Here is a 12,530-nt window from a genome sequence, read left to right on the forward strand (position 1 = left end):
TGATACGGAACGAATAACACAACGTTCAACATGTGATGTGGAGGTCTATATAAAAATTAAAAGATAATAAAAGAATACAGGGATCTCGTCTAGGTCAGCCTCGTTCACTGGGACGCCAATTGCTCGAATCAAATAGGGTACATTTAGCTGAGAGGATTCACAAACACTCTTCTTCTTCTTCTTCTTCTTTTCCCCCCAATTCTTGCTTAGAATCCTATTGAACATTTCAAATCTTTAATTCACCACATGCTATCTTCTTACTCTCTCCAGTCCTATTGCTTGTGTATGGTCCAAAAGCCACAGCTTGGCCCCGTGATCTATTATTGTGCACTAGGTAACATATAGCTCTTAGAACTGTTTAGCAATAGCTCAATTGAGAATGTACTTAGATAACCTATGTTTTAAGGGGTATTCATTTAAATATAAACTTTAGAGGGGCATTTAAGTAAATAAGAATTTTTTTTCAGGGTACACTCGTAAAAAAAACCTTTGAATTATTATGTAAGAGAAGTTGTACAGCCATTAATGTGGATGTGGACTCATACAACAAGATATTCCACCTACTTCAATAAACCATCTACCACATCACAAATATATATATATATATATATATATATATATATATATCTTCTTTTTCTTCTTCTATTTTTTCTCTTTTTTGGTAAGAAAGGATTATTATGTTTTTCCCTTTGATCTTTCAAGGCAAAGAGATAGATCTTGAGATACACATCAGAATGCAACTCAATTAAATGCTAAATCCATTAGATTTGTACAATTACTACAAACCTATCCTTCTCCACTTTGATTATTAAGCCACCAGGAGCATCTAAAACTTCAATTCTTCCATATATTTTTTTTTATGTCCACAAGCTACAATATCTCAAGAATATAACTGATAAGGAGATAGCTGAAATTTCTGGTAATGACAGTGTCATACATCTTTGCATTAACAAGCATCATGTTATGAATAACAGAAGGGAAAAAATAACAACTCATGCCAAATATTTGGAAACATCAATACCATACAAAGCCAAATCCTTGCTGATACCCTACAAGATATAGAGACTGGAATGGCCTCCACTGGTTATGCCTTGCAATGGACCAACCCACCTAATGAGTTGCCTACTTGTAATTGTACTATTCTACAAAAAGCCAAACAAATTCAAGCCATTCTCCTTGCTCTTTCCTTGAAATCACATCTGTTTTCAACTTAATATTCCTCTCTGCTCTGCGACAATGCATGCGAAAACAAGAAGGAATGAAGATAATTAAGCTGTCATTGTTCTAATTGCAATTCATCAGATCTAACCCAAATTCCCATCTAAGAATTTGAGCTGCGGTGTAGGAGAGAAATTAATCTCAACTTGATCTTTATTTGGTTTAAATTAGGCTCAATCTTTTTTCTTCTATTACACAAACAAAGCACTAAAAGAAATCTAGCGATAATTGTGTGTTATTTCGGATATCTATGCCTGTCTTGTCCGAAAGAATTTTAAAAAATCGTAAAGATACAGTTTCTATGCCAAAGCTTTATATACGTTGGTGTAACAAAAATATGAACAAAGCCAATGAGATTTGTATTCAATTGGTTAAATGGGCTTATGTTGTATATAGAATTTTCAAATTCAAATTTAACGGCATACCGGTTTAATTGGAACACAAAAAGAAAAGCAAACAAAAACATAAACAAAACTTTTATTAGGTCCAACCATTTGAGGTTTCTAATAATATGCTGCTGGGAAAAAGAGTATATAAATAATCTATCTTCTAGTAAAAGAATGAAGGAAAAAAAAAATCAACTCAAGGTGGGAAAATGAAATATCTAGAAGATCTAACATTGGATTACACTCGCCTTGAGCTAGCTGACATGCATAAAGAATGAAGTAGAAACCTTGTGAATACTTTTCAAGCAATCACAAATGGCATGTAACATGCATGCAAGTACATGATATAAGAACATGAGAGGAGAATCATGACAATTTAAATGGAACTAGTTATTCTCGTTTGATTGGCAAGGTCATGAGATGCGAGGAGAGTGATTAAGGTACTCTCCTTGAGAAAGGAACCGTGTCATATTGGCTGCTCTCCAGGCCTTGGATACTCTTCAAATAATGAAAGAAATTAAACCTAGCCCACATGCAAAATGAGGCCCAAATTCCAAAATGCCTTTTCGAGTACTTCATATTGCACTAAGCATGTAGATGAGCTGCAATTTGGATCAGACTCTGTCTGGACTTAAACCAAATGTTAAAGGTTTAGATAGTATTGTGAACATAGAGAATGTCACAACTTAACCTTCAAGGAACAGCATGACTAGTTCATATCCCACATAGGAAAATTTTTCTATCCTTCAGGCTCCACAGCCCACTAATTGCTTAGAAAGGAATTTTCAGCAACAAATCTTACTATGCATACCTGTTATATTTTTCAGATGCAGATGAATCACAGTACTGGTTTCTCAGTTTGCTTCCAATACAACTTATATAATACAATTTCCATAGCAAAGATGCAAGTGCGGAGTCAAGCTTTGTAACTAAACATGCAACATAGTGAAGGTTTTATCATTAAAACCTGTGAAGTCTGTTCAAATATCTTTACCGAACTCCGTTCTGTTAGAGCTTCAGAATACATTAACAAAGTGATTGTTAGCATCTAGTACAAGGATGGCCCAAATTTTACAGGCTTTCGTACATTGAAGAAACCTCTCGGCTATGGAACCTTGTCTTCTTCAGAAAGTGAAAATGCGATAAATAGACAGAAAGGTATGACAAAATATGCTGCTACCTTTAATAGCTCTTCACTCTCTTTTGAAATGACGCCTATCCGAGACCAGTCGCCGCTATATCTATACATGAAAAACTCAGAAATTTAAACCTTTCTAGATTTCCAAAGTTAAGAGAAATAATATATGCTGTAAAGTCCAGAAAATAAGAGTTGAAATGAAACAAAGCCGATATTTTCCTGCCTCTTATTGAATACTTTATTGTGAAAAGACTGCATAAGTCATGAAGGGAATGCAGAAAATAAGTTGAATGGAAATGAGCATCCAGAAAAGACAACTAAGAGACTGTTCACAAAAATTTCTTTCTTACATCACTTTTGAAGGAGAGCTAGGAGATGGACGTTTATGAGTGTATGAGGAAGATGACGAACGTCAGATTAACAGCACAATGCAGAGAAACCATTAGCACTCCCAAAGTTGCAAAAAAATGGAATAGCACTTCATTTGAGAAAGATTTGCGTAAGATATTACATACAGATAGCGACAAGAAGACTAGCTAATTTATAGTCAATATAACCTAGTGTGTATTAGCAGACAATCTCCCAAGATGTAAGAAGAGTTACAGCACACTAGGTTGTACATATCGTTGATGGTTAATAGAAGGATGTAATGATTAAGAGAAACGTATGTGCAATGCAGAGAGCTTGGATCAATCTATAGAAAAACTAGACAAATATTTCCTTTTACATAGCTCTCAATGATCCACCAAGCGATATACAAAATGATCGTTGACGGAAAAAAAGCTACAAAAAGAAGGTACTATTTACCATCAAATGACGGTGTAAGAACCTCGAAAAGTAAGTTTATATACCTCTGAATGATCTCAAATTTTTATAGTAAATACTTTTGAAATTGGAAGATTATAAAAACTTCATGTTTCCCATGCCCCGTTTATTATATATTTTCGAAACTATGTCCAACTAGTACCCTGTTCTTTTTAATAATATCATTAAGTCTATCAAGATAGTGGAGGCTTTAGTAAGCTGAATGCATCACTAGGAATCCCTTCATTCTTGACACATTACCTACTCATCCTCATATAACCCATGAAAGGTAATAATATAACATCAAATGAAGCTAACCACAATTTGCTCTAAAAGAAAGGAAGAAACTTCTTGCATCCAACATATATGAAATTACGCAGATGAATTTCTCAATTAATTCCTTAAATTGTCATCCTGCAATGATCAAGAAGGTCTAGAGATTGTGTATTAGATAAATTCACAAGCCTTACCCAGCATCAAGGAAACCCAGGCCAAAGACAGCAACTGCGGATTTGGCAAGAAAGTTCTTTGAAACCCTAAAAGAAGAGATGGGTCCGTCCATTTTAGAGGCCTCTCCCCGATTTTGTAGTTTCTTTGCCCGTGTGCGCTGGAACTGCCTCCCATTACCCCTGAGAAGCAGAGTCGAGAGGTCCGGAGAAGGGATAGAGCTTGTAATAACTGAAGCTAACATGTTTGTCGTTATGCTTCAGCGAACTTGCTTTGCTCTTGATCACCCAATGTTTATAGGAATTTTACGAAACGAGCCTTTTAGTTTCACTATTTATATGTCCGACCATAAGAGGCCGTTTGGTTGAACTATAAGAAAATTTGGGATTGAAATAAAATTGATAATAAATATAATAAAAATAAGATATAAGAATAGAGTTTATAATAGTAAGGACAAAGAATATTTGTAATTTTTTTTATTTTTGAGAAAATAGGAATTTATTAGGTTAGAAAAATTAAATATAAACTATAATTTTATTATAATTCACACGATAATATAACATAAATATATCACAAATAGTATCCCACAGAGACGCTCCATACTAAAATATTTTCATTATAACGAAATTTTAATATATTATAAAATATAGTATATTTAGGTAAATTACTTGAGAGAGGCAAATTACTCTTTTTCTAAGATGGCATAACTCCAACCTTATCCTAATCTTTTTCTTTAATCCCACCTAAAATTGGGATAAGAAAAACATGATAAACTGTTCGGAATTTATCCGGCATAAACTCGTTAAAAGGAAAAGGAGCGAAAAGAAAGAAAATATGGGGTTTTATTCGTGAAACATGAAAAGTGAAGGTTTCATAACTATAAATAAACTTAAATGAAGGGTGTTATGTGCTAATTATTTTCCTATTTAAATCCCGGCTCTGCGGCCTTCGTGTTTCCTCTCGCCTGTATTCTCGCCATTGTTCTCTCCCGATTTAGGGCGGAGAGAATGGCGCTAATCGTCCTTCCAAGTATAGCTTTAGGACAACTTTTAGCCCTTCTTACCTCATCTTATCGTGGTTTCTCTCTTCTTCTGCGGGAATTGAGCTCCCTAGGATTGCAATTTAGCCAATTCCACACCCTAGATGCTCGGTTTGAGCACTCAGGGAAGGGTGGTACCCTTAAATGCGGCTCCTTTTTGTTCAGCATCATCTGGAGAAGTTTCAAAATTGAAACTTTCAGAGCTCGGAACTCGGGATCTCTAGGTGAGTGAAGCTTCCCTTTCTATGATGTCACAAACTAAACCTGTCAGGTAGATGAGATAGAAACCGATAATTCCACTGCTTGCCTGAAAAAAGAATTCGGATCTTTTGGTAGAATGACAGAATAGTTGAAGAACAACTTTTTGGCAATGTAGATGGTGTTAATTTGTTGGAACTGAAATGAAAAGGAAGGATGTATTTATTGAGAGGTTCTTTGCGATGCTTGTCTTCCATGAGGATGATTTTTTTTTTTCTTGCTTGTTATATAAGTGACAAGAGATCTTGTTAACGATATCAATAACAACGAAGAGGATTCCATCTTCCAGAGGAATTAAGATTTGCAGGTTTCGTCATGTCAGTAATAGAATCTAAGGAGTGGATAATTGCAGAATGGAGGGGAGAAAGACGCAGTAAGCCATTGGAATTTGACATGAGGTGGTGAACATATCCTCTTGGTGGATTGGTTCCAGAAAACACCACAAGAGATGCTGAACTTTGAACTGTAAATCCTTTTTCTTAATTCTGGAGCTGCAAGTATAGCTAGAGTCCCAGAAATAAGTTTCCTTCTGCACTCGGCTGAAGATAATGGGGTTGAGATTCTCAAAGCAAGGGTCTGGAAAGGTAAAAGATGTGGCTGCCCCCAAAGGCCACAATGAGCTTCTTAATTACCTTACCAAATTTTTCTATCTTCGAAGCATTGTCTCAAAACGGAGGAGGAGAATGCTGGTCGGGGGATATGATCTGGATATGTCATATATCACACCCCATTTGTTGGCTATGTCATACCCTGCAGAGCACATGCGCGCCATGTATCGAAATCCTATGTGGCAGGTCAAGGATGTGTTAGACATGAAACATCCAGGTCGCTACAAGGTAACAATTCAAGCAAGACCTCTAAGCTTAAAATTTATCTCCCTATGTTGGCATGTTGAAGACTTGACATCCATTGCTACACTTTATCTCGTCAATTTTATCGATTTACTATATATTACGGTTGGTTTTGTAGGTCTACAACCTATGTGCAGAAGAAACCTATGACCCGTCAAATTTTCATGGACGTGTGGATTTTTTCCCTTTTGATGACAATCATGTTCCACCATTATCACTGATCAAGATCTTTTGTGAAAGTGTATATTCATGGCTTTCCCATGATCCACAAAATGTTGCAGTTATCCATTGTATGGTATATCCTTATATCATGCTTTGTTCGTTTATTCGGTTCTAACTTTTCTGTCCCAACACTTTCTTCTGACTGATGCAAAGTAGTGTGTACTATTAAAGTAATCAACTTGAAGTTTTGTTTCCTCATGTATATGTTGCTTAATATTGATTTCATCCTTTTGAAAATATCCTTTAGGCTGGCAAAGGACGAACAGGCTTGATGGTATGCGCTTATCTTGTTTACAGAGGCATGACAGCAGATGAGGCTCTTCGTCTTTATGCAACTAGAAGGACTACTAACAATCATGGGGTATGTATCATGTCCACAACTTCGTGTATAGCTTTGCTACAACAGATGCTAGAATTACTAGTTGTCTCTACACATGAATGTAGTTGATAAATCTTTATATTTCTTCTGTTTAGATCTGGCTAGTGTCAAATTACTTATGAAGACAGGAAAACCACACGCACAACCAGTTTGCTTACAAAGAACAGATACACAGATACATACGCACGCACACAATCAGTGAATGAAGAGAGATCCTCTAGGACAATCCCAGCTATAGGACAGTATTTTCTGCATTTGCTTGCGTCTGTGAAATAGCATGGGTATTGCAGGCACAGGTTTATATTCTTTAGCATGCCTTTTCTGACCATTCAAAAAAAAAAAAGAAACAAAAAAAGAAAAAAGAACTCTACCTAGAAATGTTGAGAGCATACTTGTGACCCCCTGAAATGGATGCAGAAATATCAAGAAATTCCAGTTGGCTTGATTTGGTTTAACTTTCAGACACCTTTGCTACCTTTTCTTTTCTGTGGTCAACTTTACTGTTCTTTGTTATCTTTCCAGTATCTAATGAGGTTTGGTGGACAGGTCTCAATACCAAGCCAACGTCGCTATGTTCATTATTGGTCTAAAATCCTAGGTTCCTCAGAAGGCAGTGGGCCTCCTGTTGTTAATATGCCTCAGCCAATCAGGAGAGAACTGCGACGAATTCGCCTTTATGACGTTGTGGGAATCACCTCAGTATTCTTTGTAGTTGCCGAATTACAAGAGGTAACTAAATTAAATGCAGCATCTTAAAATCATAATTTTCTAAATTTATTAACGAAAAATTTGTGGTGATCTTTTGATTCAAATCAATTCAGTCCTGCTTTTCTCCAATGGCCCGAGTCAAACAGGAAAACAAGAAAAAGTATCTGCAACTTGGGCCAATTATGATCAGTATCCAGACAAATATATGATATTAAACTGTACACAATTATTAATCTCTCTGTCGCCAATTTTACTCAATGTTTGTATGGTTCCCTTTTTTTCTTAGGTTCCTCATCAACTCTGTCATGCATCAGTAGAAATTGCAAAAGGTTGTTGCAGGCAGATTAGGCAAGGTTATCCTAGGCCAAGCAGTCCAAGGTATTATTTTTCCTTCAATGAGAATGACACTGACGGGGATAAAGGGAAAGGAGAGTGCCCTCGCATCGTAGTGCAAATGGATACAGAATGTTCAGCCATATACCAGAAAACATGTCTTGACTACTATTTCGAAAAACCTTTGCAGGTAAACATTTAAAATACAATTCACTTCTCTTTCAGACTCATATCTTCCTAATTTGCACTAAAGTTCTGTTTCATTCATTTCAGATGGTTGGGGACTTGCGAATTATCTTTTATGAGAAAATGATCGGCGGGCGTCTCTTCTATCTATGTTTCAATTCGGCTTTCATCAGAAGTTGTTTGATGCAGGTATGATCCTTGTGTACATAGAACTAGAGATCTCTTAGTCTAGCGTAAGACCAAGTCCTTTCGATGCTTCATAAACGCCCATATAGAAATTACATAAAAAATTTCATGCATAAGAAGCCTTCTGCTCCACAGATTGTACAATTTGATTTCTCTGTAATTTCTGTCACTGCAATTTACTTTTTCAAATACTTCAAATTTGATTGAAGTAATTTCTCACAAGCAGTTCACACTTCATGATTTGGATAAAGCTGGGATCAGAGGCAAATCAATATGTGGCTCAGAATTTTGCTTGGAGCTATTATTTGGTCCATCTAATGCAAAACACCTCATGCCATCATCCATTGATAGTGATGACTAAAGATACCTGGCTGATCTCTCTGCTGTATTATATTTTCCTTCTACAATGAGGAATAAATTTGGCTCCATCACCAGCCCTAATGTCAATTTCTTTGTCCGAATCCGTCAAAAATAGAACTGAAATGCCATGAGAGAACGTATGAGATGATGAAGAACTGTGAAAGATGTTAAGATCGGATGTTTTCAAACTTGACACAGCAGATGAAGCTCAATTGGACGAGAAGGCAAGACTTCTTTTCTGTTATTGAACAATTATCATTCCACCATATGTTGCATATTTGATCACTTAAATGTGAGTGGAAAGCTACTCGGTTAAACATCTTTTGGAACTCAAGATGACATGACATTGTGGAATGAGCTTTCAATTATTATTATTATTATTTTCTTATCAGAATCAAAGATTAAGAATAAAGTTAGTCAATATATGCCACAAAAACTACCCAACAAAGTTCTCCCTTGACTTCAAGGTTCTGACTCATTTATTCATTACATCAAACCCATACAAGCCACGACTCAAGACTTTAAACACACAAAAAAGGAAAAGAAAATTCCAAAGCTTAATCAGACATAACAAAGCATTACACATCCTGTCATCATATTTCCTAACAAAAGCACAACAAAACACCATCTACTTGCATGAAGAGAAAGAACCCAACACTTCAGTAGCTCAATTCTTCTTCAAGAACCCTTCAGCCATCTTCATGTAGTCCCCTACTCCGCCGGCGCCGCCCTCGGACTTCTTCTCCTCCTCTCCGCTGCCATGCTCTCCACTGTGCTTCTTGATCAAACCTTGAGCCATTTCCATGTAGTCTCCAAAGCCACTCTCCTCCTTCTCAGACTTCTCCTCTCCACTGCCATGCTCTCCACTTTGCTTCTTGATCAAACCTTGAGCCATTCCCATGTAGTCCCCAAATCCACTCTCCTTCTTCTCAGACTGAGTTGCCTCGCCGGCAGCAGCGGCAGTTGCGGATGAGTTGGCAGGCTTATCACGGCGGAGGAAATCCTCGGCCTTCTCCACGTACGTGCCTAAGCCTTTCTCCTCGAGTTTCGCATAGTGAGACGCGGAGTGGAGGAGGTCGGCGGCGGCGTTGGCTGCGTTGCCCTTGTCAACGTTGCCAGGGTCGTGGCGGAAGGCTGACGCGGCAGCCTCTGCCACCACCTTGGCACTGGAGAAGAGGTCGGTTGCAGAGGATTGAGGCTTCTTTGCGTCGGCGTTGGACTCCATAATTGAACAGTTGGGGTGGTTATGAGGTTGTTGGATACTTGAAGGGTTTTATATAGGAATCAAGCTGAACTCTTGGAAGAGAGGCCTTGCAGTTTTGAAAGGGTTTAGGATTTGTACGGTGGAAGGATAAGGATTTCGGGATCAAAAGGAGATGATAAGGAAAAGAGGTGGTTGTGGATTTGTGTTGGTGTCTTGTGCTTCTTTATAAGGCTATGAAAAATATCCATGTGTGGAATTACATAACGATCCAAGAAGCACCTTAAATGCCATCTGTCTTGATGCCGATAGATCTCTCTTGATATTTTCTTCAATGGATTCTTAGGTTTCCACGACGGATTGATTTCAAGATGGGTGCGGTGCCACCGACAGTCTGCAGATATGTGGTTAGAACTTAGAATATGAACATGAAAAGTATGCTTGATATAATCTGCATATTCTAAGATGGTTCTGCTTAAAATTTATTAAAATTCAATTCGGGGAAAAAATAGTAATCAACTTCAGTGTGATGCTTCCTTAATGGATTAAACAGTTGGCCAATCATTGGTTTTTATGAACAACTTACATTTTTTTTTTATAATGGTAACCCTTGAGGAAGAACCTCCATTTTCTTGTCAACCTTGTCAAACAGCAGCTTGGCTCGCAAAATTGCATAGTCTGCCTCATGACTTGGCTCTTTTACATGGTATGAGATGGAAAACCTATCTGCATGAATACTGTTAGGCAACTCGCTCAGTTTGGTTTAACTGGCTTTGCGCTCTATCATTCGGTGCAAACAAAATCATGTGAAAGGAAATCGAACTGCGAATCACCAGTAATCTCTGCATGAGCAGATGCCATCACTGAAATGATGAAACCGGATTCGATCGCGAACAACGAGTTTTCTCTGATAGACCTCTGAAACAAGCTTGAAAAAGGAATGACAGTCATTGCACACTCTTAAGTTCTTGACTATCCTTATGACTGAACCATGAGGAGTTCTTAGCAGTCCAAAGGCAAGTGCAAGTTTCTCGCTATGGTGCATCAGAGAATTCTCCGTCTCCTCTTCCTCCAAATCATAAGAGGCCATCTCTGTATCCACGACATAACCAGCTGACCTTAGTTCTCTCTTCATATGATCCAGCATTTTGTAAATCTCAGCAAATTGCTTCTCAAATCGATCAGTGACCGTGAATTCATAAACCACATTGTCAACCTCAATTGAGCTGCAACCAGGAACTTTCTCTATTCCTCGTTGGCTCATCATCTTCCTTACCTTTCCAACCCCGGCCCACCTCCTATCCCGTGCTAAAACATTTGATAGCAGAACATAATTCTCTCCGTTGTCAGGCTCTAATTCTAGAAGCTTCCTTGCTGCAACCTCCCCCAACTGGGTGTTCCGATGGATCCTACAAGCAGTGAGCAATGACCTCCAAATGACTGCATCAGCCTCTCTTGGCATTGTCTGTGCGAGCTCGTAAGCTTCTTCCAAAGAACCCGCTCGGCCAAGTAGATCAATCATGCAACCATAATGCTCGATCCTTGGCACCAATCCATATTCCCTCTCCATGTTGATGAAAATCCTTCTTCCTTCATCAACAAACCCTTGATGACAACAAGCACTTAGAATTGCTAAAATTGTCACCTGATCAGGCTTGACTTTCACCCTAGCCATTGCATCGAAAGCCATCATGGCAGATAATCCTCTCCCATTGATCGCAAAACCAGATATCAAAGCATTCCATGAGAAGACGTTCTTTACTCTCATAGCCTGAAAAGTATTTACAGCCTCATCCACCTCGCCGCACTTCATGTACATGTCGATCAAAGCAGTACCCACAAACACATTAAATCTCAAACCGTTATTCTTGATGTAGTTATGAATCCAGACCCCCTGATTCAGAGCTCCTAAATGTGCGCATGCCGAAAGGGCACTGACCATCGTGACCTCGCCCAACTCAAAACCAGAAACCAACATCCTAGAAAACAAAGCATGGGCTTCCTTGAATTCCCTGTTATGAACATACCCAGTAATCATCGCATTCCAAGAAACCGAGTTCCTCTCAGGCATTTCATCAAACACCCGCCGTCCATCACTGACACTAGCAAAACTACAATACATGCTAACGAGAGCCGTGTTCACGACAACATCAGCGCCAAAACCCATCTTTGCAATGCATCCATGGACCGGAATTCCAACGCCAGGAAGGATCAACTGCGCCACGGACTTGAGGAGGGACGGGAAAGTGGAGAGATCCGGTGAAATGGCTATCTTGGTCATGTGGGTATACACGAGAATCGAACGTAGATGGTTGTTTGAGCTCGCACTAGTCCGGATCAAAGAATTGCATAGGTCTAGATTAATGAGGTGCTTGAATTGGGTGAAGAGAAGGGGGAGTGAAGTGAGTCCAGATGAGGAGGAGAGGGAGAGGTCTATGAGCTTTTGGAATGATGAGACTGTGAAGGGTGCACCGTTGGTGAGCAAGTGGGCGGGGATTTGACTCATGTCTTGTTTAGGCGAAGAGTGGATTTGGTGGAGATGGTTATTCTTGTTCGATTTCAGATTGAGAGGAAGTCTGAGCGATCTGATCATTTAATTTCTTGCAGCAGTTAGAGTGATATGATCAATAAGATTGGTCTCAATCTTAAACTTCATATCCGTTTATTTAAATGAGCCAGGTAAGATTTGGAATGCCATCTTTAAAGCTCAATTGCAAATGGTAATCAGACGCAGAATCTTGTAAATATACTACATTTAGATGTCTATTAGTATTATGCCAGACCACCTGTTTACAATACCATAACTCATTTATA

At 38.4% G+C, this 12,530-nt stretch overlaps 2 protein-coding genes and 1 long non-coding RNA gene across 4 annotated transcripts; 1 reads left to right on the forward strand and 2 right to left on the reverse strand.

Annotated features, from left to right (window-relative positions):
- Window positions 1-2,526: 2,526 nt before the first annotated feature.
- LOC140798490 (uncharacterized) lies at window positions 2,527-4,271 on the reverse strand. The gene is made up of 2 exons (XR_012110841.1): window positions 4,017-4,271; window positions 2,527-2,845 (listed from the first exon to the last, which is right to left on the reverse strand). It is a non-coding gene; the product is annotated as an uncharacterized lncRNA (long non-coding RNA).
- Window positions 4,272-4,963: 692 nt separating this feature from the next.
- On the forward strand, window positions 4,964-8,906 carry LOC140793436 (phosphatidylinositol 3,4,5-trisphosphate 3-phosphatase and protein-tyrosine-phosphatase PTEN1). Of its 2 annotated transcripts, XM_073144924.1 has the most exons (8): window positions 4,964-5,256; window positions 5,643-6,126; window positions 6,260-6,436; window positions 6,611-6,724; window positions 7,289-7,471; window positions 7,737-7,973; window positions 8,057-8,158; window positions 8,382-8,906. In XM_073144924.1, the coding sequence occupies exons 2-8, from the start codon at window positions 5,839-5,841 to the stop codon at window positions 8,514-8,516; spliced, it is 1,236 nt and encodes a 411-aa protein (XP_073001025.1). In that variant the 5' UTR covers window positions 4,964-5,256; window positions 5,643-5,838; the 3' UTR covers window positions 8,517-8,906. The 2 variants fall into 2 exon arrangements, with proteins under 2 accessions (XP_073001025.1, XP_073001017.1); XM_073144916.1 differs by having other exon boundaries at window positions 4,964-6,126.
- A 65-nt stretch (window positions 8,907-8,971) lies between these two features.
- LOC140793426 (pentatricopeptide repeat-containing protein At2g02980, chloroplastic-like) lies at window positions 8,972-12,396 on the reverse strand. Its single transcript, XM_073144906.1, has 3 exons — window positions 10,550-12,396; window positions 10,303-10,453; window positions 8,972-10,110 (listed from the first exon to the last, which is right to left on the reverse strand). The coding sequence occupies exons 1-2, from the start codon at window positions 12,307-12,309 to the stop codon at window positions 10,312-10,314; spliced, it is 1,902 nt and encodes a 633-aa protein (XP_073001007.1). The 5' UTR covers window positions 12,310-12,396; the 3' UTR covers window positions 8,972-10,110; window positions 10,303-10,311.
- Between the last annotated feature and the right edge of the window lie 134 nt (window positions 12,397-12,530).

This window comes from Typha latifolia, chromosome 1 (assembly GCF_019914945.1).
Source record: "Typha latifolia isolate L0001 chromosome 1, TyphaL0001v2, whole genome shotgun sequence".
Lineage (NCBI taxonomy): Eukaryota > Viridiplantae > Streptophyta > Magnoliopsida > Poales > Typhaceae > Typha > Typha latifolia.

Coding starts and splice junctions, on each gene's coding strand:
- LOC140793436 (XM_073144916.1), top strand. CDS start 5,839: ATGGGGTTGAGATTCTCAAAGCAAGGGTCTGGAAAGGTAAAAGATGTG. Junction 6,437..6,610: donor TTGCAGTTATCCATTGTATG/GTATATCCTTAT, acceptor AATATCCTTTAG/GCTGGCAAAGGACGAACAGG. Junction 6,725..7,288: donor GGACTACTAACAATCATGGG/GTATGTATCATG, acceptor TTTGGTGGACAG/GTCTCAATACCAAGCCAACG.
- LOC140793426 (XM_073144906.1), bottom strand. CDS start 12,309: ATGATCAGATCGCTCAGACTTCCTCTCAATCTGAAATCGAACAAGAAT. Junction 10,454..10,549: donor TGCTCATGCAGAGATTACTG/GTGATTCGCAGT, acceptor GTTGCCTAACAG/TATTCATGCAGATAGGTTTT.